The 21,392-nt window shown below is 44.0% G+C and overlaps 1 protein-coding gene, 1 non-coding gene and 1 pseudogene across 2 annotated transcripts; all 3 read left to right on the top strand.

Annotated features, from left to right (window-relative positions):
- Window positions 1-16,461, top strand: part of LOC126060870 (palmitoyltransferase ZDHHC5-like) — a 110,760-nt pseudogene extending 94,299 nt beyond the window's left edge.
- Window positions 2,557-2,628, top strand: TRNAM-CAU (transfer RNA methionine (anticodon CAU)). Its single transcript has one exon. It is a non-coding gene; the product is annotated as a tRNA-Met (tRNA).
- A 236-nt stretch (window positions 16,462-16,697) lies between the features above and the next one.
- On the top strand, window positions 16,698-19,796 carry POM121L2 (POM121 transmembrane nucleoporin like 2). The gene has a single exon (XM_049885967.1). The coding sequence runs from the start codon at window positions 16,698-16,700 to the stop codon at window positions 19,794-19,796; it is 3,099 nt and encodes a 1,032-aa protein (XP_049741924.1).
- Window positions 19,797-21,392: the final 1,596 nt, after the last annotated feature.

Raw genomic sequence — 21,392 nt, 5'->3', positions numbered from 1 at the left:
TTTTGATGATACACAATTCAGTAACAGGAGCATTGAAATCCTTGATTAGGGCTAGTATGCCCATTGAGAATATCCATTGATATATGCAGGTAACTAAAATGTTTATACTTCCACTTCTTTACCTGCACAGTGAAAGAGCTGGAATTATATAATTTTCAAAAATGATTGCAGCTCTGATATTGCTAGAAAGACCAATTTAAAAACTGTGTGTGTATAAGCCATGAAAAGGCTTAGCTTCATGTTTAAAGTAGTTCTATCTAGAACTAGGCATTAATATCTGGCTTGCATTGGGTATAACTGAAGGTTCAGGACATTCTTCCAGCTCTTTAAATCATCAACAAAGGCCAGCTTGTATGTGGTGATAATTTTGAAACCTTTAGCTCAATCTCATAAAAACCTGTGTTTTATAACCAATAAATGGATAACATCAAATTTACTAATTTACTGATGATGGTTCCTGTGTCAGTTGGACTTTGTGCCTCTTCTAAATGGGTACTCCCATTCTCAAATTAGTTTAATTGCTTCCCTCAGATGTAAATGATGAATACTGATATTGTGGAAACATCTGGTTTTCCACTTCTTTATCTATACAATGAAAAAAGTTCTCCAGAGCCATCAAATCTTCAACACTGGTTTCACGGATAATAGAAAGTACCACCTTCCCTCCACCCTGCCCCAAATCCATGAATCTACTTTATGTACTCAAGGTCACCTTTAGTTCTGAGTTCCTGTGACTTACTGATGACTTAATTGAATCTGAGGCTCATCTCTATCCTGTGTGTTCTTTCTATTCTACCCGACATCCATTTAGGAAACTAATTCTTCCTTAGTTTAAAACAAAAAAGACTAAGTCATGTACATGTGCAGCATACTATCAGAAGAGGTAGATTGGTTGGTGACCAGGTTGGTTGTGGAAATATGAACACTGAAGAGTCCAGCTCATGGCTAAAACTTATGTGTGATTTTTCAGGCCTGACTACAAGGGGCAGTTCGGAGTTTACTGCAGTCTGGTTCCCGGTCTCTGGGCTTCCTCCTCTTTCAATGGTGGGAAAACATCTCAGAATTCAAGGCCATCTTTGTCCTGGTCTTGGCTTGAAGAAATCTTCGCTAAGCAGAAGTCCATTCCACGTGGTCTGCCTTCCAAAAAAAAAAAAAAAAACTATTGCCATCTAGTCGATTCTGAGAGTAGAACTGCCCCATACAGCTTCCAAGAAGTTGGTGAATTCGAACTACCGTCCTTTTAGTTAAAAGGCATAGCTCTTAATTACTGTGCCACAGGTCACCGTCAGGAGGTCGAAATCAAAGGCTATTTCAAATGAGTGCCCCCTTGTTGGAACAGAAGAAAAAAAAACCCAAAACCCGTTGCAGTCGAGTCGAACTCATAGGGACCCTATCGTAGAAGTGCCCCCATATGCTTTCCAAAACGCGATTGGTGGATTCGAACTGTGACCTTTCGGTTTGCAGCCAGATCCTTAATCACTGCGCCACCAAGGGTCTATCGAGAGACCTGACTTGGCCGTAATGTGACCAATGAGATTTCTGCTCTGTCTGTCTCGCAAGGAGGCGCGCGTTCCAAATATTCAACCTGCTGTCTGAGACCGCACAGAACCTTGAGCAGGGCCGCCGCTGCGCGCGCCAGCAGCAGCGCTTAGGAAGAAGGTTCTGTGTGTGGTCGGAATTGGAAAGAGGGTCCTCGGCTCTGTAAGCAGCTACGCTTGCCTCTCTACTGAGAAAGAAAACACTGTAGAGACTTCTCAAGTTTTATCTGAACGGGAAAAAAAAAAAAAAAAAAGCCGTGTGACCCAGTGAAGACAGTATGTTCACCATCCAAAAACTTACCTTTCATCAAAAAGGTTTACATTCCAGATTATCCCCGAGTAACATCATCACAAAGGAAGTTGCAAACAGGACCCCTGGTGTGCGGAGATTTCCTAAAAATCCTGTTGCCTGATATAAGTCACGGAAGTCTTTATGAAGTTTGCTGTTTGTTATCTCTTTGTTTTTTTCAAAACACACCCAAACGGGAATCCAATCAAAGTTGTCTCAGTTATGTAATAACTTGAGCTATAAATTGGGTTTATACTCTATTCCAAGAGGCACCGGCCTTTTGAAAATCTTGCGGCCTTGCAAGAAATTTTTTTTTAAGTGTTTTTCATCTAAATGATTGTTTGAAATTTTTTGACAGAAACGAATAAGATGGTTAATACCATTCCTCTGCAGTGGCAGCGGAATTGGCTTCACGGCTACCCATATTCTGCACTGAGGATTTTGCTCAGCCGGCTCTTCTTGGGATCTCTCTCAGCAACGAACGGCTCCTGGTAAAAGCATTTCCGAGCTCTGACACTCTGGCAAGTTGGGAAAGCACAGACCTGAAGGAGGTACGCTGGGGCCATTTGTCCAGAGACAGCATCTCCAAGAGGGCTGAGGAAAGGGGGGGCGGGACCCACTGGCAGAGAGGAACTGAAATATATACACAGGATAAAAACCTATTTTCTCACCATGGAAAAACCGATCTTCATCTTTGAATAGATGAGCAGTTGCACTAACGTGCCAGCTAGCAGAGTGGCGCAGCGGAAGCGTGCTGGGCCCATAACCCAGAGGTCGATGGATCGAAACCATCCTCTGCTATTTGTTTTACAACTACTTCTCTCTCCATAAACTGCATTCACACTAGGCTACGGGAACTAACATTAAATCAAACTCTGAAATTCTCATTTTCCGTATTTAATCTTTCCTAAAGTTCACCTGCCTGAGAATTCAATTGCTTTAGAAGTAGATCCTTCCTGAATCTTGAACCTTGAGCCTTAGAAATCCTGCAATTCTCCCAGTAGACAAATCTAAGATGCTTTTCCTATTCATCTGACAGGCACATGGCCCCATCGGAAAAATCCTTTCCTCCACGTGTCCAACACGGGGATAACTGAAAATATTGAGTCGGAGATGCCTACTTCAATTGAGGTAGTCTTGTATATTGTATGCAGTTTCACGGAGAAGATGACAAATTCCACATTGCATCTGTTGCCTCTTCCAGTAAAAGAGTTTTCAAATTTATTATCTACTTATGATGTTTGATTGATTACATACTACAGTAAATGTAAATATAACTCAGTCCAGAAGAATTAATTAGCACATATTTGTGGTCCCAAGAAATAAAAAAATTCCAATGTTTAAACTAGATTTGTAGAAGTATGGTAGGATGATCAAGGAAAGATTTTATGCATAAAAATATGGCATAAAATGCTGTGAAAATACAATTTAAGTAGAAGGATCAATATAAAATGTCCAATTGTTAAAGAAGGGCACATTCTTCTATTTTTCAAAGAGATATTGGCAGCTATTAAGTCGCTATGGTTTTAGAATCCATTTGATTCAAGAGTAATGGTAATCTTCAAAAATATTTAAAACTTTATCATATACCATCCTTTGTAAATATCTAAACTTATGAGGAAAAATGTTAAGTATCCACTGGAACAGTTTGTGAGGGGTTCCAAGTTGGTGAATATTCCTTCAGGAAGCGAAAACACCTCAAAGCTAATGAAGTCAATGGCAAAAAGGAGGATTATGCTCATCAGGCCACCTTTCACCTGTCAGTTTGTCATATGGTGGTGGCTTGCGTGTTGCTGTGATGCTGGAAACTATGCAGCTGGTATTCCAAAAACCAGCGGGGTCACCCAGGGTGGGCAGGTTTCAGTGGAGTTTCCAGACTAAGACAGACTAGGAAGAAGGACCTGGTGATCTACCACTAAAAAAAATTGGCCAGGGAAAACCTTATGAATAGCAGTGGAACATTGTCTGATACAATGCTGGAAGATGAGCCCCTCAGGTTGGGAGGCACTCAAAATAAAACTGGGGGAAGCTGTCTCTTCAAAGTATAGTCGACCTTAATGACGTGGATGGTGTAAAGCTTTCAGGACCTTCATTTGCTGATGAGCATGACTCAAAACGAGAACAAACAGCTGCAAACATCCATTAAATAGGAATATGGAATGTATGAAGTATGAATCTAGAAAAATAGGAAGTTGGCAAAAATGAGATGGAACACATACAGATCAATATCCTAAGCATTAGTGAGCTGAAATGGACTGACACTGGCTGTTTTAAATCAGACAATCATATGATCTACTACACTGGAAATGACATCTTGAAGAGGGTGGCTTTGCACCCATCGTCAAAAACAACATTTCAAGATCTTTCTGAAATTACAACACTGTTAGTAACAGGATAATATCAATACACTTGCAAGGAAGAAGAGTTCATAAGACTATTTACGCACCAAGCACGAAGGCCAAAGATGAAGAAATTGAAGATTTTTACTAACTTCTGCAACCTGAAATTAATCAAACATGCAATCAAGATGCATTGATAATTACTTGTGATTGGAATTCCAAAGTTGGAAATAAGGAAGAAGGATCGGTAGTTGGAAAATATGACCTTGGTGATAAGAAATGAAATCCAAGGTCTCATGATAGAATTTCACAATACCAACAACTTCTTCATTGCAAATACCTTTTTCAACAACATAAACGGTGACTATACACATGGACCTCGCTAGATGGATACATAGGCATCAAATCTACTACGTCTGTGGAAAGAGAAGATGGAGAAGTTCAGTATCATTAGTCAAAACAAGGCCAGGGGCTGACTGTGGAATGGATCATCAATTGCTCACGTGCAAGTTCAAGGTGAAGCTGAAGAAAATTAAAACAAGTCCAGAGAGCCAAAGTACGACCTTGAGTATAGCCCACCTGAATTTATAGACCATTTCAAGAATAAATTTTATGCATTGAACATTAATGACTGAAGACCAGACAAGTTGTGGGATGGCATCAAGAAGAAAGCAAAAGGCCATTAAAAAGACATGAAAGAAAAAAAAGACATGAAAGAAAAAAAAGACCAAAATGAATGTCACAGGAGACTCTGAAATTTGCTCTTGAACATAAAGCAAACAGCAGAAATGGTGAAGTAAAAGAGTTGAACAGAAAATTTCAAAGGGCAGCTCTAGAAAACAAAGCATTATAATGAAATGTGCAAAGGCCTGGAATTAGAAAACTAAAGTGAAGAACACACTTGGTATTTCTCAAGCTGAGGGAGCTAAAGAAAAAAAATTCAAGCCTTGAGTTGCAATATTGACAGATTCTATGGGCAAAATATTGAACAATGCAGAAAAGAATCAAAAGAAGATAGACGGAATACAGAGTTACTGTACCAAAAAGGATTGGCCAATGTTCAACCATTTCAGGAGGTAGTGTATGATCAAGAAAGATGATGGTATTGAAGGAAGAAGTCCAAGATTCACTGAAGGCATTGGCAAAAAACAAGCCCAGGAATTGACGGAATACCAATTGAGATGTTTCAACAAATGGATGCTACTCTTGAACTGCTCACTCATCTATGCCAAGAAATTTAGAAGACAGCCACCTGGCCAACCGACCAGAAGAGATCCATATTTGTACCCATTCCAAAGAAAGGTGATCCAACAGAATCCTGAAATTATGGAACAATATTATTATTATAAAAAAATTAACATAAAATTTTGTTGAAGATAGTACAAAAGCTATTGCAGCAGTACATCCACAGGAAACTGCCAGAAATTCAAGCCAGATTCAGAAAAGGAGGTGGAATAAGGGATATCATTGCCGATGTCAGATGGATTTTGGCTGAAAGCAGAGAATTCCAGAAAGATGTTACCTGTGTTTTATTGACTTTGCAAAGGTGTTCAACTGTGTGGATCATAACAAATTATGAATAACATTGCAAAGAATGGAAATTCCAGAACACTTAACTGTGCTCCTGTGGAACCTGTATATAGACCAAGAGGCAGTTGTTTAAACAGAACAAGGGGACTCTGTATGGTTTAAAATCAGGAAAGGTGTGCATCAGGGTTGTATCCTTTCACATACTTAGGCTGTATGCTGAACAAATAACCTGAGAACCTGAACTATACAAAGAATACAGCAACAGGATTGGAGGAAGATTCATTAAAAACCTTCAATATGCAGATGACACAACCTTGCTCTTTGAAAGTGAGGAAACTTGAAGCACTTACTGATGAAGATCAAAGTCTACAGCCTCCAGTATGGATTACACCTCAACATAAAGAAAGCAAAAATCCTCACAACTGGACCAATAAGCAACATCATGATAAACAGAGAAAATATTGAAGTTGTCAAGGATTTCATTCTACATGAATCCACAGCCAATGCCCATGGAAGCAGCAGTCAGGAAACCAAAGGACATATTGCTTGGGTAAATCTGCTGCAAAAGACCTCTTTCAAGTGTTGAAAAGTAAAGATGTCACTTTGAGGACTAAGGTGCCCCTGACCCAAGTCATGGTATTTTCAAATGACTCATATGCATGTAAAACCTAGACAATGAATAAGGAAGGCTGAAAAAATGACACCTTTGAATTATGGTGTTGGTGAAGAATATTGAATACACCACAGACTGCCAGAAGAACAAACACATCTGTCTTGGAAGGAATACAGCCGGAATGCTCCTTAGAATTGAGATCGCGAGATTTCATCTCATGCACTCTGAGCATGTGTCATGGATTGAATTCTTTCCCCCCAAAAATGTGTGTACCCATTTGGCTGGGCCCTGATTCCCAGTATTGTGTGGTAGTCTTCCATTTTGTGATTGCAATTTTATGTTAAAGAGGATTAGGATAGGATTGTAACACCTTTACCCAGGTCACATCCCTGATCCAATGTAAAGGGAGTTTCCCTGGGGTGTGGCCTGCACCACCTTTTCCCTCTAAAGAGATAAAAAGAAAAAGGAAACAAGCAGAGAGGGGGACCTCTTTCCACTAAGAAAGCAGTGCTGGGAGCAGAGCATGTCCTTTGGGCCCAGGGTCCCTGCGTGGAGAAGCTCCTAGTCTGGGGGAACATTGACGAGAAAGCCAACAGAGAGAAAGCCTTGCTCTGGAGCTGATGCCCTGAATTTGGACTTTCAGCCTACTTTACTGTGAAGAAATAAACTTTTCTTATAACAGCACTAAATAACTAAAACAACATGTTATCAAGAGGGACTAGTCCCTGGAGAAGAATATCCTGCTTGGTAAAGTAGAGGGTCAGTGAAAAAGAGGAAGACCCTTAACGAGATGCGTTGATACAGTGACTGCAATAATGGGCTCAAACATAGCAGTGATTGTGAGGATGGTGCAGGACAGGGCAGTGTTTCATTCTGTGGTACATGCGGTTGCTGTGCATGGTAACCAACTCGACGGCACCTAACAACAACAACGTTAACCAGGATATTTTCTTCTTTATAAACAATTTTCTTTTTTTCTTGCATGAATAAATATTGATGGCAAAATATTAAAATTCTAGCTGTTGCTCTCAAGTGGTTGCTTTCCACTTCTCCTTTGCTTGTCATTGCTTTTGTTTTTTCTCTTTGTCATCAAAAAGTTAATTTTTTTCATTTCAATGCCCAGGGAACAGGAGAGTGCATGGTACATAGTAGGTGTTTCATAAATATTTACTGAAGACAATTAGTTGGTTTCACCTCTTGATTCTCACTTCTACAAACTATATATAAATAAATAAGGATTGTTGTGCTGATAGCATTTACATTCCTTCTATATAGACCAGCACCTTTTTTTTAGACATAGTGCAAATGGAACATATAACAGTTTATTGGTGAATGCCAAGTAACACTTGAAATACATGAATAAACTTCTGTTCAATGAATTGACCCCATGAAGTTTAAATTATCTCTTCAGCTATCTCTACTGAGTCCAAGAATTAATTTACAATACCAATCACCAACAGCAATACTCACTGAAACCATTTCTGGGTATAGATAGAAATTTTGTTCTAGGGCCTGTGTGAGTCAGTTGGTAGAGCATCAGATTCTTAATCTGAGGGTCCAGGATTAAGTCCTTATTTAGGCGTGATGGTGTCTCCCCTTTGCTGCAGGGGGGGTCCTTTTCTATGTGCTTGAGTGGCTATACCTTTGGAACACCCAAGGTGTCCCATACACAAGTGGATGTGATTTTAATGGTAAAAGGCTGAGGCTGGTGGGAACTCTTGGGAGGGGGTGAGTGTATCTTACATGTGGGAGGGACATGAATCATTGGTGGCCGGCCAGAAGACAGACTTTTGTAGGCAGCTTCTAAGAAGTCCTCAATAATCTCTACCTCCTGATATTCATGCCCTTGTGTAATCCCCTACCTTGTTGATTCAAAGTTAGTGGAAGCCAGCTACTATGTTATAAGCAGCCCTATGAAGTGGTCCAAGTGGGAGGAACTGAGGCTTCCTGCCAACACCCACTAGAGAGTTTGGAAGAGGATCCTCTAACTTGGATTACCAAAACAGAGAGTTACAGCCACAATTCATAGACTTGAGAGTCAGTTTACAGACTCAGAAGCCCTTGAACAAAGGGGAGGCCTAGAGAAGGGATCCTGAAACACTGCCAAAAACTTATATTGCTAATTTTCTACCAACCTTCCCCAAAGGAACCTACAGCCTTTTCCTAGAGTGACTGTGTATTGGGGAAAAGGAAATAATCAGACATTTTGGAGATTACTGCACACTGTCTCTGAAAATGACACTAATTCCAGAAGACCCAAAATGTCTCTGTTTCCTTAGTCAGAGGATGGGCTTATGGAAGTCGGGGGATCAGTGCGCTTTAACACAGATTCATCTAACAGTGAGTTCAGTGGGTCCTGAATATACCCTGTGGTAATTTCTCTAGTTATGAAATACATAATTGGAATAGATATACTCGGCAATTGGCAGAATCCCCACATTAGTTTTTGGACCTGGGGAAAGGAAAGGCCAAGTGGCAGCCACTAGTATTGTCTCTACCTAGGAAAAAAGTAAACAAAAAGCAATACCACATTCCAGGATTAGCAGGGATTGCAGAGGTTAGTGTTAACCATCAAGGACTTAAAAAATAGAGTGGCGGTGCTTCCCATCACATCTCCACTCAACTTGCCTATTTGGCCTGTGCAGAAAACAGATGGATCTTGGAGAATGATGGTAGGTTATTGTAAACTTGACCAGATAGTGACACGCTTTGCAACTGCTGTTCCACATGTAGTTTCATTGCTTGAGCAAGTTAACACTCCCCATGGTACCTGGTATGCAGTTATTGATCTGGCGAATGCTTTTTTTTCTCATTGCCTGTTAGGAAAGGCCACCAGGAGAAGTTTGCTTTCACCTGGCAAGGCCAGGCATATACCTTCACTGCCCTACCTCAGGGGTATATCAACTCTTCTGTCCTGTGTCATAATTTAGTCTGTAGTTTGAGTTCACCTAGAGGCACCTTGGGAGAAAGGCCTGGAGACCTACTCCTGAAAAATCTGCCATTGAAAACCCTATGGAGCACAGTTGTACTCTCACACACATTGGGTCACCATGAATTGGAGTTGGCTCCACAACAATTGTTTTTTGCTGTTGTTGTTGTTAGCTAATCTTAACCTACCTCTATCAGCAGCCACTGACATCTACAAAAAGAATTAAAAAATTGTACATAACTAATCTTATTTGGGCCATTTCACGTTGTACACTCTTCTCATTGTCTGTCCCAACAACCTCAAGTACAGTACTTCTTTTATGGTCAGTGTAAGGAAATGGAGAAGGCAGATTCTGGGACAGTTAACAGCAGTAATTTCAGTGAAAGGTTGTGAATATCCAAATTGCCTCTGGCTCCTACGAAAGGTTACTCTCAGTTGTATAATGCCAAAACCACGGCCTCAATTTCTGTAGACCCTAGGCAAGGAATGGCTAAGAAGCTTTCTCACCTACTAAAAGGAGATCTTAAGTAAACCAACAGATAAAAACCTGCTGCCACCAGGACCACTCTGTATTAGCTATCAAAATGCTGTGTACATCCTTTGCCTTAGTAATCCTGTTTTCAGAAATTTACCTAAGTGATTATACCAAATGGAAAGATATATGGGATCAGTATATTTCTCCCAAACCTATTTCTTCTAACGGTGTTGGGAGGATAGTCTGCCTGTATGTCACCCATTTGGGCTGCCTAAGCAGAGGCCTTAGGTCCAGAACAATCTCTGATACGGAGGCTGAGAATTGGGTTTCTCTTTCTCTCCCTCAGTCTTTTCTCCTTATCAGAGAAGCCTTCCTCTCTTTTCTGGGCACACAATAACTTTCTTGGTCTCTTGCTTATGTGTGGGCACCACACAGCACTCGCCAACACTACTTCTGTATCTGTTCCTGATAGGGAAGGAATGAAGTCTTTTCTTTGAACAGGGCATGACAAGCATGTAAAGGCAACATCTTCCTTGTACAGGCTGTAAAGGGGTACTTGCTGGCCATGGGAGACTGGTGCCCACAACTGAAGCTGATTTCACTGTCTCTTCTCTATGTGAGTAAAGCATTGTCCCATGCACTGGTAGAGCATTTGGTTTGTGTCTTTTGTTGGCGACCCTGACCCTCAGTACAACTTGCAGAAAACTGGATAGAGCTAAGCGCTCATCAATGGGAAATAAGTTTTTAAAATGATGGATTTACCCAATGGACTACAGTAACAACAGACAAGAAAAATGGTGGAAATGTATATTTAACATGAATTGTTCACAAAGTATTATGTGGGAAAAAAAGGGAACAAAACAGCCAATTATACTATGATCTTTTTTAAATAAGCGTATTCATAAGTATATATGAAAGAAACAAATCTTCTGTATGTAATCACAAATAAAACATATAGGATCACAGTACTCTAAAATCATATGTATTAGGTCATTTTTCTACACTGTTCTTTATTTCTGAGTTGTATGACTAAAAGAAATGCTTGGGTGATAAAAAAAAAAAAAAACCACGAAGTTTATTTCAGATCTGCCCATAATTTCCAACTAATTTTAACCTAGATATTTTAATTTTCACATTCATTGATCTGTGGGTACAGAAGGCTAGAAATGAGGACGAATCTTCTGGTGTTTGATGGTGTGGAAAAAAAAGTTTTTTTTTATTGGAGCAATAGATGACTTGAGAAAGTTGCTCTCCCAGAAGACTTGCCAAGCACTAGCCAGAAGAAATGAAATGGTGTCAGCACATTTCACTGGGCTACTACAGGGCTCTCACTTCCAGGTTTGGATAAATCTGGACAAGAAAAGTTCTGATAAAATCTGTGAAAACCTAGATCTTAGAAGGTTGAGAGATGCAAAAATTTGGGGAAGAAATTGTGAAGATGTACACCCTACACCCCTCCTAATCATTTCCCCTCTTCCAATTTTCAGAAAGTAACTAAAAGTATTTTTTTCCCCCTGGAGGGTACTATTGTGTATATGAATACATGTGTAAAATAATCTCTCTGTTGGCCTTCTCATCAATCTTCCCCAGCCTAGGAGCTTCTCCAGGCAGGTACCCTGGGCCCAAAGGACGTGCTCTGCTCCCAGCACTGCTTTCTTGGTGGTAGGAGGCCCCCCTCTCTGCTCTATTCCCTTTCCTTTTTATCTCTTGAGAGGTAAAAAGTGGTGCAAGCCACACTCCAGGGAAACTCCCTTTACACTGGATCAGGGATGTGACCTTAGCAAGGGTGTTACAATCCCACCCTAATTCTCTTTAATATAAAATTACAATCACAAAATGGAGGAGAACCACACAATCATGGCCTAATAAAGTTGACATATTTTTTTGGGGGGGGCGGAACAATTCAATCAATGACACTGGGTTTTCTTTTTGTTTCTTTTCTTTATTATTCCCCCACCCCAAATTTTCAATCCTTCAAGAAAGAAAGAGAGGGAGCGAGGAGGGAAGGAAAGAAGGAAGGAAGGCTATTTCATTTTTACTTTCTCCTAAGAAATCTCCCAAGGACTCACCCCTGGCCTGTGCCCTGCCCTCCTCCCCACCATCTGCCTAGCCTGCCTTTTGGTAACTGATCCAGAAGCCCAGTCTCGAGGTCTCTGCTGGGACCCCACTCTGGCTGCAGACATCTTTGAAGATGAACTACTGCCCTTCGTTGGAGTCTGGAGACGTTGGAAGCCATAAGCCCTCTGGGAAGCCATGGTCAATGTCATATTTGGAATCACCTAGACCTCTCTGGGCACCCAGCAGAGGCCGAGAGCAACTTTGGACCAAAGGAAACCTCTATCCCCTCCTTTGTTTTCAGAAATCCCCGCCTCTCGTGTCTTCTATGTTAAAAACTTGTACTTTTTACTTGTGGAATAGGAAGAACTATCTTTTCTGGGGAAAGAGACGATGGAAAAGCTCAATATCATCAGTCAGAACAAGGTCAGGGGCTGACTGTGCAATAGACCATCAATTGCTCATATGCAGGTTCAAGCTGAAACTGAAGAAAATCAGAGCAAGTCCACAAGAGCCAAAATATGACCTTGAGTATATCCCACCTGAATTTAGAGACCATCTCAAGAATAGATTTGATGCATTGAACACTAGTGACCGAAGACAGACGAGTTGTGGAATGACATCAAGGACATCATCCATGAAGAAATCAAGAGGTCACTGAAAAGACAGGAAAGAAAGAAAAGACCAAGATGGATGTCAGAGGGGACTCTGAAACTTGTTCTTGAGCGTCGAGCAGCTAAAGCAAAAGGAAGAATTGATGAAGTAAAAGAACTGAACAGAAGATTTCAAAGGGCCTCTCGAGAAGACAAAGTATTATAGTGACATGTGCAAAGAGCTGGAAATGGAAATTCAAAAGAGAAGAACACGCTCAGCGTTTCTCAAGCTGAAAGAACTGAAGAAAAAATTCAAGCCTCGAGTTGCAATAGTGAAAGTTTCCATGGGGAAAATATTAAACGACGCAGGAAGCATCAAAAGAACATGGAAGGAATACACAGAGTCATTATACCAAAAAGAATTAGTCGATATTCAACCATTTCCAGAGGTGGCATATGATCGGGAACCGATGGCACTGAAGGAAGAAGTCCAAGCTGCTCTGAAGGCATTGGTGAAAAACAAGGCTCCAGGAATTGATGGAGTATCAATTGAGACGTTTCAACAAATGGATGCAGCGCTTGAGGTGCTCACTTGTCTATGCCAAGAAATATGGAAGACAGCTTCCTGGCCAACTGACTGGAAGAGATCCATATTTATACCTATTCCCAAGAAAGGTGATCCAACCGAATGTGTAAATTATAGAACAATATCATTAATATCACATGCAGGCAAAATATTGCTGAAGATCATTCAAAAATGGCTGCAGCAGTATATCAACAGGGAACTGCCAGAAATTCAGTCCGGATTCAGAAGAGGACGTAGAACCGGGGATATCATTGCTGATGTCAGATGGATCCTGGTTGAAAGCAGAGAATACCAGAAGGATGTTTACCTGTGTTTTATTGACTATGCAAAGGCATTCGACTGTGTGAATCATAACAAACTATGGATAACACTGCGAAGAATGGGAATTCCAGAACACTTAATTGTGCTCATGAGGAACCTTTACATAGATCAAGAGGCAGTTGTTCCGACAGAACAAGAGGATACTGATTGGTTTAGAGTCAGGAAAGGTGTGCGTCAGGGTTGTATTCTTTCACCATACCTATTTAATCTGTATGCTGAACAAATAATCCAAGCACCTGGACTATATGAAGAAGAATGGGGCAACAGGATTGGAGGAAGACTCATTAACAACCTGCGTTATGCAGATGACACAACCTCGCTTGCTGAAAGTGAAGAGGACTTGAAGCACTTACTAATGAAGATCAAAGACCACAGCCTTTAGTATGGATTACACCTCAACATAAAGAAAACAAAAATCCTCACAACTGGACCAATGAGCAACATCATGATAAACGGAGAGAAGATTGAAGTTGTCAAGGATTTCATTTTACTTGGATCCACAATCAACAGCCATGGAAGCAGCAGTCAAGAAATCAAAAGACGCATTGGATTGGGTAAATCTGCTGCAAAGGACCTCTTTAAAGTGTCGAAGAGCAAAGATGTCACCCTGAAGACTAAGGTGTGCCTGACCCAAGCCATGGTATTTTCAGTCACATCATATGCATGTAAAAGCTGGACAAGGAACCTAAGGAAAACCGAAGAAGAGTTGACGCCTTTGAATTGTGGTGCTGATGAAGAATATTGAGTATACCATGGACTGCCACAAGAATGAACAAATCTGTCTTGGAAGAAGTGCAGCCAGAATGCTTCTTAGAGGCAAGGATGGCAAGACTGCATCTTACATACTTAGGACGTGTTGTCAGGAGGGATCAGTCCCTGGAGAAGGACATCATGCTCGGCAGAGTACAGGGTCAGCGGAAAAGAGGAAGACCCTCAACGAGGTGGGTTGACACAGTGGCTGCAACAATGAGCTCAAGCATAACCCGGCAGTGCTTTGTTCTATTGTGCATAGGGTCGCTATGAGTCGGAACCGACTGGAAGGCACCTAACAACAACAACATCCTTTCTGAGGGCCTTGGAGCACAACCTGAGGTCGCAGGGAGCGAGGGGTGACCCTGGGGAGTAGATTTACTCACTGAAAATCACGAAGAACTCAGGAACCGGCAACGTCGGGAACTGGACCCAACAAGAATTTTCTCTCCGGCCTGTCACTCCAGTCTCTCCTCCCGGGAACTGAAGGTGGTAGTCTCCCCGCTTTGCGCGCCGCAGCCAGCAAGGTCCCTCTACCTCCTGCTCCTGAAGTCTCGGAAGCTGGGGCAGGGAAGCCCGACCGGGCCAGCCGGAAGGAGATTGGCCTCGAGGCCTCTCCCACCCTCTTGTTGCCCTGCCTGGAAGCCAGGTCCCTTCCGACCGCCCACCTGACCAGGGACCACCTTTGAAAAAGGGGTTTCGACCTGAACGTAAAGGCCTGGATGGGGGAGGAAGAGGCACTCTGTACACACTAGAAGGAGGTAGGGAGGGTGGAGACAGTGCATCTGGGTCTGGCCCGGCTTAGGAGACCTGACCCTCCAGTGACGGTGTCGTAGAGTGCAGTGACAGAGCCGGGAAGAGAGGTCGCGTGTCGCTTCCGCAGGTGTCAGTTAGATAAACCCTTGACTCGGACTCTCTTCTTCTGGCCTCGTGAGTCCACAGACTCGAAGTGGAGTCAGTGCCAAGAGCACCTGTAACCCCAGAACTGTCCTCACCACCGGGAACCAGCTTTAAGACCTTGGATGTCTCATTTACAAACACGAGCTCTCTGAATACAATCACATATTTCTGAGAAAGAAAATGAAATACGTTTATATTATTAAATTAAAAAAAAAACAAAGGAAATACATTAACTAAGTTTAACTGATTTACGGATACATTCTCAAAGAAGACAATAAAAGGGTAAATTAATTTTTGTCTAAATTCTCATTAAAATTAGAAAATACATCATCTGCAAAGGAGGAAGGGAAAGCCGTCTAACTTGGATACAATTATTATGTTGTTGTTAAGTGTCATCAAGTCATTTCCGATTCATAGCTACCCCACGTTTGACGGAAGGAAACACTGCCTGATCCTGCACCATCCTCACAATTGGTGCTATATGTGAGCCCATTGTTGCAGCCACTGTGTCCATCCATCTCACTGAAGGTCTTCCTCTTTTTCCCTAATCCTCTACTTTACCAAGGTTGATGTCCTTTTCCAGGGACTGATCCCTCCTGATAAGAAGTCCAAAATATGTGAGATGAATAATTGTATGTCACAATAATTACAGACCAACCAAATAATCGATTTTCATAAGAAACATTGTAAGGCCTAATTTAGTTTGTGGATAAATGTTTATGCCAACTAGGGTGATAATATTCTGAAAATTTCAAAAACAAATAACTTTTAAAGATGACTCCTTCTAATAACAATAAAATCACAGATTGAACGTGGCTTTTTCAAGAAAGGCCATAAAGGTCATGGGAAAAGCCACCCTGTCCAAAAACGGATCCAGACGTCTCACGTTTTTGTCTTCCCTGGGCTGAGTGGGGACGGTGGAGTGAAGACCGAAGGGTAGCTAGAGCTTGTGCCTGCCCGCCGAGGGCGCTAACTGAGTGGGCAGACGTCATATCCGGTAGCTATCGCCCCGCCACGCCCTAAGCGCGAACTACACAAGGGCTACCTGGATTCTGCCTCTGGGAGGCGCTGAGAGGGTGGCTGCGTCCGGAACTCGTCCTCTTGGCGGATGACTGGCATCTACTGGCGGATTTAAGTGCGGCAGAAAAGAGAGGAGCGGGGATCCTCAATCAGCAAACCTAGTCTTTAGGCCCCAAGACCGCCCGCGCCGCCAATGAGGGCCTGGGCTTTCCCGGTTCACTCTCCGGGTTTCCAGTCTTGCTCCCCGGCAAGCGCCGCTCCCACTCATTCAGGGACTCGGATGGCACTCCTTACCCTGACTCCGAGGGACCGCAAGCCAACCGACCCTCGCCGGGGCCCTGAGTCTGCCCCCTCCCCACCCGGAGACCGAAGGTAGCGGGAACCTGATCCCAGCTCTTCGCAACTCAGTGGACCCCGGCCACGTGGTCCCCGACGGTCGCGGCGGACGCCCGGGTCAGGGGCCGAGGACTTCCTCTCTGCGGCCCTCCCCGCTCCACGCTACAGCCGGCAGCAGGGAGAGTAGAGGCTCCGCTTCGGCCCCAAAGTAGCAGAGTGCCCTGAGCGGACTGTCCAGGGCCCACGTGACCTGTGATCCCGAAGCCTGGAAGGTGCTAAGCGCTCCGAGACCCTCGCGCTTTCGTCGTGCCCGGATCCCAACCGTCACCCGAACACTGAACGTTTCGGCTCCGGCTACAGACTTTGGAAGCCTTGGGAGCTGAAACCCGACTCGAAGTCACCGACCCTGCTTCATCGCTCCTTATGGGCAGTTACCTGAGCAAGCCAGGATCCCAGCGGTCGTCCCCTGCCAAGGCGCGCGCGGACCTGCCTGAGAGACCTGTGAACCGCCGGGCCGCTCAGCACCTTCACCAAGTCCCCCGGGTTCAGCACATCCACCGCGTTCAGCGCGTCCACCGTACCCAGCAAGTCCACCGAGCCCACCCAGGCCGGAGGCGCAGACCTGCGAGGAGGCAGCCAAACTGGGGTCCAGCCAATCCCAGCGCGTGGATGGTCAACGAGGCTTGGAGGCGCTTTCCCATGAAGTTGCCCAAGAATTCCATCATGGGGCCTCTACCCTCAGACTGGTGGGAAAGTTACTCCAAGCGGAATATTTGGTCTCTTCGCCACCCCAGGGCAATGCGGAGCCCGGTGACAATCAAGATCGCTCCTCCTGAACGGAGAAAGACCCTTTCCACGTCCCCTCAACAGGTAATCAACTACCCAGGGCCCCCACCCTCTGAGGAACTCCCAGATCCGTGTGCAAAGGAGACAGTACTGAAGGCCCTCAGAGAATGCAAGAAAGGGAAAATGAGGTTGAAAGAACCAGTATTCCCTGAGAGCCCGGACAGTAAAAGAAGAAGCCCAGAGTCCAGAACATCTGCATTTAGGCCCTTGATGAAAAATGGAGTCTTCCCTTCCTTTGTGCCCAGACCTGGTCCTCTGAAGAGAAGTTCCTTGAGCAGTACAGACACATGTGGGCCCCTCAGCTCTAAAAGAAATGCCATTACAAGCTCTTACAGCTCTTCTAGAGAGCTCTCAAAACCATGGAAGAGGAGTCCCAGTGCATTACTCCAGATACCAGAGTGGCCAGTAAAAAAGAAAGAAAAAGGCCATTGGTCTCATTTGCCAGCCCCACTGGTATCAGACAAGGAGTCCCCAGGAGCATCTTGCAGTTCTGGGCAGCAAAATCACAAGATTCCACTGCTTCTGTCTAGCCCTGCGAACCTGCTGTCCATGACCTCACCTCCTCAGCTTGGTTGTTCAGTCCTTACTGAGGACCTGGCCTTGGAGAAGAAACCTGGGCTTCAATGGAGCAAAAAGGCCAGAGAGAATAAGACTGAGGCCACCATGGACTCTGTCACTGAGAGTTGGCCTGATATTCAGCCTTCTGTGTCTCTCACCCTGCCTTCTGCAGGGACAGCTCCAACCCAAGACACAAATCCTCAGCTGGAAAGCTTAAAGAAAATGCAAAAGTCTTCAGGTCTATTGACCTTCCCACAGTCTACCAGAGAAGCAACCAATGTGGCTAATTTGTCTGTGAAGATACCCAGCCTGCTGGCCCCAGCTGGGTCCTTACAGTCAGAGTCTCTTCCAGGCACCTCTTCAGACTCAAAGCTGACAGCTACTGTCATCCTACTGACCACTACTTCTCCCACATCACAGATCACTGACACCAGCAGGCCACCTCTGACCTCTCAGGCCGACAGGTCTGCGATGCCCCCAGACCTTCCAACCATTACTCATGCAACACCCACCATGCCAAATACATTGTTTGGAATGATGAGTAGCCCAGCTCCCCATCTTCCCACATCTGCACCTGGTGCTGCAACTTCTGCTTCCCCCATGTTGAAACCCATTTTTGGGCCTCCAAATAATAGTGAGATTGGAGGTACCTTATATTCCAGAATTTCAGTCACAACTGCAGCATCTTCCAGCTCTTCCATTTCCACAACTCCAGACATCTTAACTCCCACCTTCAAGCCTATCTTTGGTAGCATAGGATCAACTATGCCCATGATATTTCCTTTATCCTCCAAACAGATCTCTCCTTCATCCACCCCTGCATCTACTTATCTCTTCCATGGTCTGACCAAGGCCACCTCTGTAGTCATGTCCACCACCCCACCCAGCACATCCAAAGACTCTGCTTACAAGTTACCTTTGGATATTGGCGTAGCAAATGTTATCAGCACTACAAGCAACACTTCCTCCATCCCTTCTACTTGTCACACTTTTCTTCTTGGGACTACCTGTGCCTTCAGGTCCAATTTCTCCCCAGCCACAGGCTTCATTTTACCCTCACACAAGTGTCCAACCATTCCTACTGTACACACAGTCACAATCTTTAACCAGGTTCTTCCCAGTGCTGTCCGGATATCCCCCAAAAGCAGCACTGCCAAATTTAGGGGCATGGACGGCCCTCTGCCATCCTCAACCCTAGAAACTACAAACCAGCCTGCATTGGCATCCAGCAGCTCCACCCCAACCCCAGCACCCACAATTCTCTCTGGGTCAAACTCGAGACTATCTTTTCCACTATCCACAGGAACCACTCCCCAATCTACATTTGGAGCTAGGGATGGACAGAAACAAGAGGTCCCCCAGCCAGCCCTTGCCCCAAGCTTTAGTAGCTCTTTCCTTTTTGGAAACTCAGCAGTGGCACCCTCAACCCCAACTCTAATTCAACCAGTCTCCAGCAGTACCACACAATCCAACTTTGGGGGCTTGACACCCTCAGCCTCCACCTTCCAGACCTCTGCCAGCATCCAGCTAGGCTTTACCAGCACTTCAGCAGGTTTTCCTTTTGATCAAGTTACTACATCAGGCTTTGGAGTTGCCACCCAGACCCACCAGATTGGGGCTTATGGCTTAGTGTTTGGCAGTACAGCCCCACGCCCCTTTGCCTTTGGGGGGTCAGTGACCCCTATGGACTGTGGAGAGTCTGGGATCAGCATAGCTGCTGCAAACATGAATTCCACCCCTGGAGCATTCAGCGTTGGACCAGTACCAAGTGGGAACACCAGCAGCATCACTCCCTTTGGAAAAGAATGGAATCAGAACACCCAGGGCCTGCCCAGCCAGAATGCACCTTTTACTTTGGGGAGGGCCAGCACTTCTGCAACAAAGACTATGTTTGGAGGCCCCATTATGGCTCCCTTTGCTCAGAGTACTCCTGTCCCTGGACCAGTTAAGGCAAACAGCAGCCTTGGCTTTGGGATGCCCTCTCCACCTTCCCAAGGATCTATTGGGAGAGGACTTTTTAGATCATCAGCCCCTTCATTTTCCATTGGTACAAAATCAAAAACCCCAAAGAATCGGGAGCAAGGGCATTCCCGAAGACATCATGCCCACAAGAAATAGCCTGTGTTTCCTGTCGCCCTCATCCTGATTTGGACCTCAATATTGCTGTGAAGAGCCTCAGTCTCTTCAAATGGCTAAACAAACATACCCCAGATCTAAAGCTGGGGCTTTAGATACTCAACCTGTGTATCCTTGAGGAAGGTCTTCACCAAGGCATCTAGTGGGAATAGCAGAATGAGGCTAGGTGGGATCAAACCTATTGAACTTGAACAGAACATTGCCTTCCATACCCTGACCACTCCTTTCTATGTCAGGTGTGACTCAGGACACTGTTCCCTGGGAACAGACATACCAGGAAAGCCTGCCCATGCATCTTTAGGAGGAGGAATGGATTCTCCCTAAATCCTAGCCTTCTTTTATACAGCTCTAAGAAGTGGTTCCCTTTCTCTGGTCTCCTACAGATCCTGATTCTTCATTTCTTGCTGTTTCATTCTCAGTGGGTTCTTGGAGAAGTTTTTGATATAAATTGACCTTGAATCCAGCTTTTCCTTGGGGATCATTGGTTAACCCTTGAGGGCACCTGTGTGTGCTGCTCTTGCTGTACCACTTCTTCCCCACTTAGCCTTTTCCCAAGAGAAGTGATATTCCAGCTCCACCCTTCTTTCTGTAAAATTAGCCTCTAAAAGCTTGTTGAGTCAAGATTCAGTCTGTCAAACCCCAGAGGTCACTCTTCATTCCAATAAAGGAAAGTTCTTGGACAGTTTCCCTCCAGTATTGGAACAGGCCATTTGGCCTTTCCTGCTTGTCCCTTCTTCATTTGTCACCTTTCCCATTTGTCTCTGGTGGCACAGTGGTTAAGAGCTCAGCTGCTAACCAAAAGGAATTTTACTCTGTCTTATAGGGTCACTGTGAATTGGAATTGACTTGATGGCAATGGATTTGGTTTTGGTTCACACACACACACACACGTGCACACACACACATATATAGGGAGATACTTATTCTCTTTGCTTTGTCTGACACTAATGTATATTTTGTGCTTTCAATTGAGTTTGGAAGAATGAGTTGTAGGAGTCGTGCTATGTTGGTATATAACTGTGTAAAGGTTTGTGGGGCCTGGATAATCGGATGAAGCAAGCAGCACCATTTACTGGCTACACGTGCTGACTTCTGAATTTACAATAGTGTTTTTAAGGGATAGCATCTCAGAAATTAGAGTTAGGAGAGGGGAGGACAGGGTGATGTAATCTCTCACAATAGCATGATCTCTGTAGTAAAAACTAAAAATTCAATTTAATTTAAGTATCAAACCTTTAATTTTTTCTTTTAATTTAAAACCCAACCCATTGCTGTTGAGCTGATTCTGACTCCTGGCAACCCTATTAATTTAGACCTCATAAAATCATCGCTTCACACTCGCTCTTCTCCCAGAAAGGGCAGAAAGCCTTCTGGGCCTGAGAACAGAAGAAAGATGGGGACAGCAGGTGCCTAAGCAGACTACTGCCCTGTAACCAATGGTAGGTCTATGACAAGACTGTTACATATCCCTTAGCACTTATACCATCCTGATGGTAAAAAAAAAAAAAGAATAACTCCCCGAGTATACTTTAGAGGAGGCCTAATTGGAAAAATAAGCAATCTTAAATTGATAGAATA

Source organism: Elephas maximus, chromosome 1, assembly GCF_024166365.1.
Source record: "Elephas maximus indicus isolate mEleMax1 chromosome 1, mEleMax1 primary haplotype, whole genome shotgun sequence".
NCBI classification, from domain to species: Eukaryota; Metazoa; Chordata; class Mammalia; order Proboscidea; family Elephantidae; genus Elephas; species Elephas maximus.
This window is presented reverse-complemented; position numbering and strand designations above follow the sequence as displayed.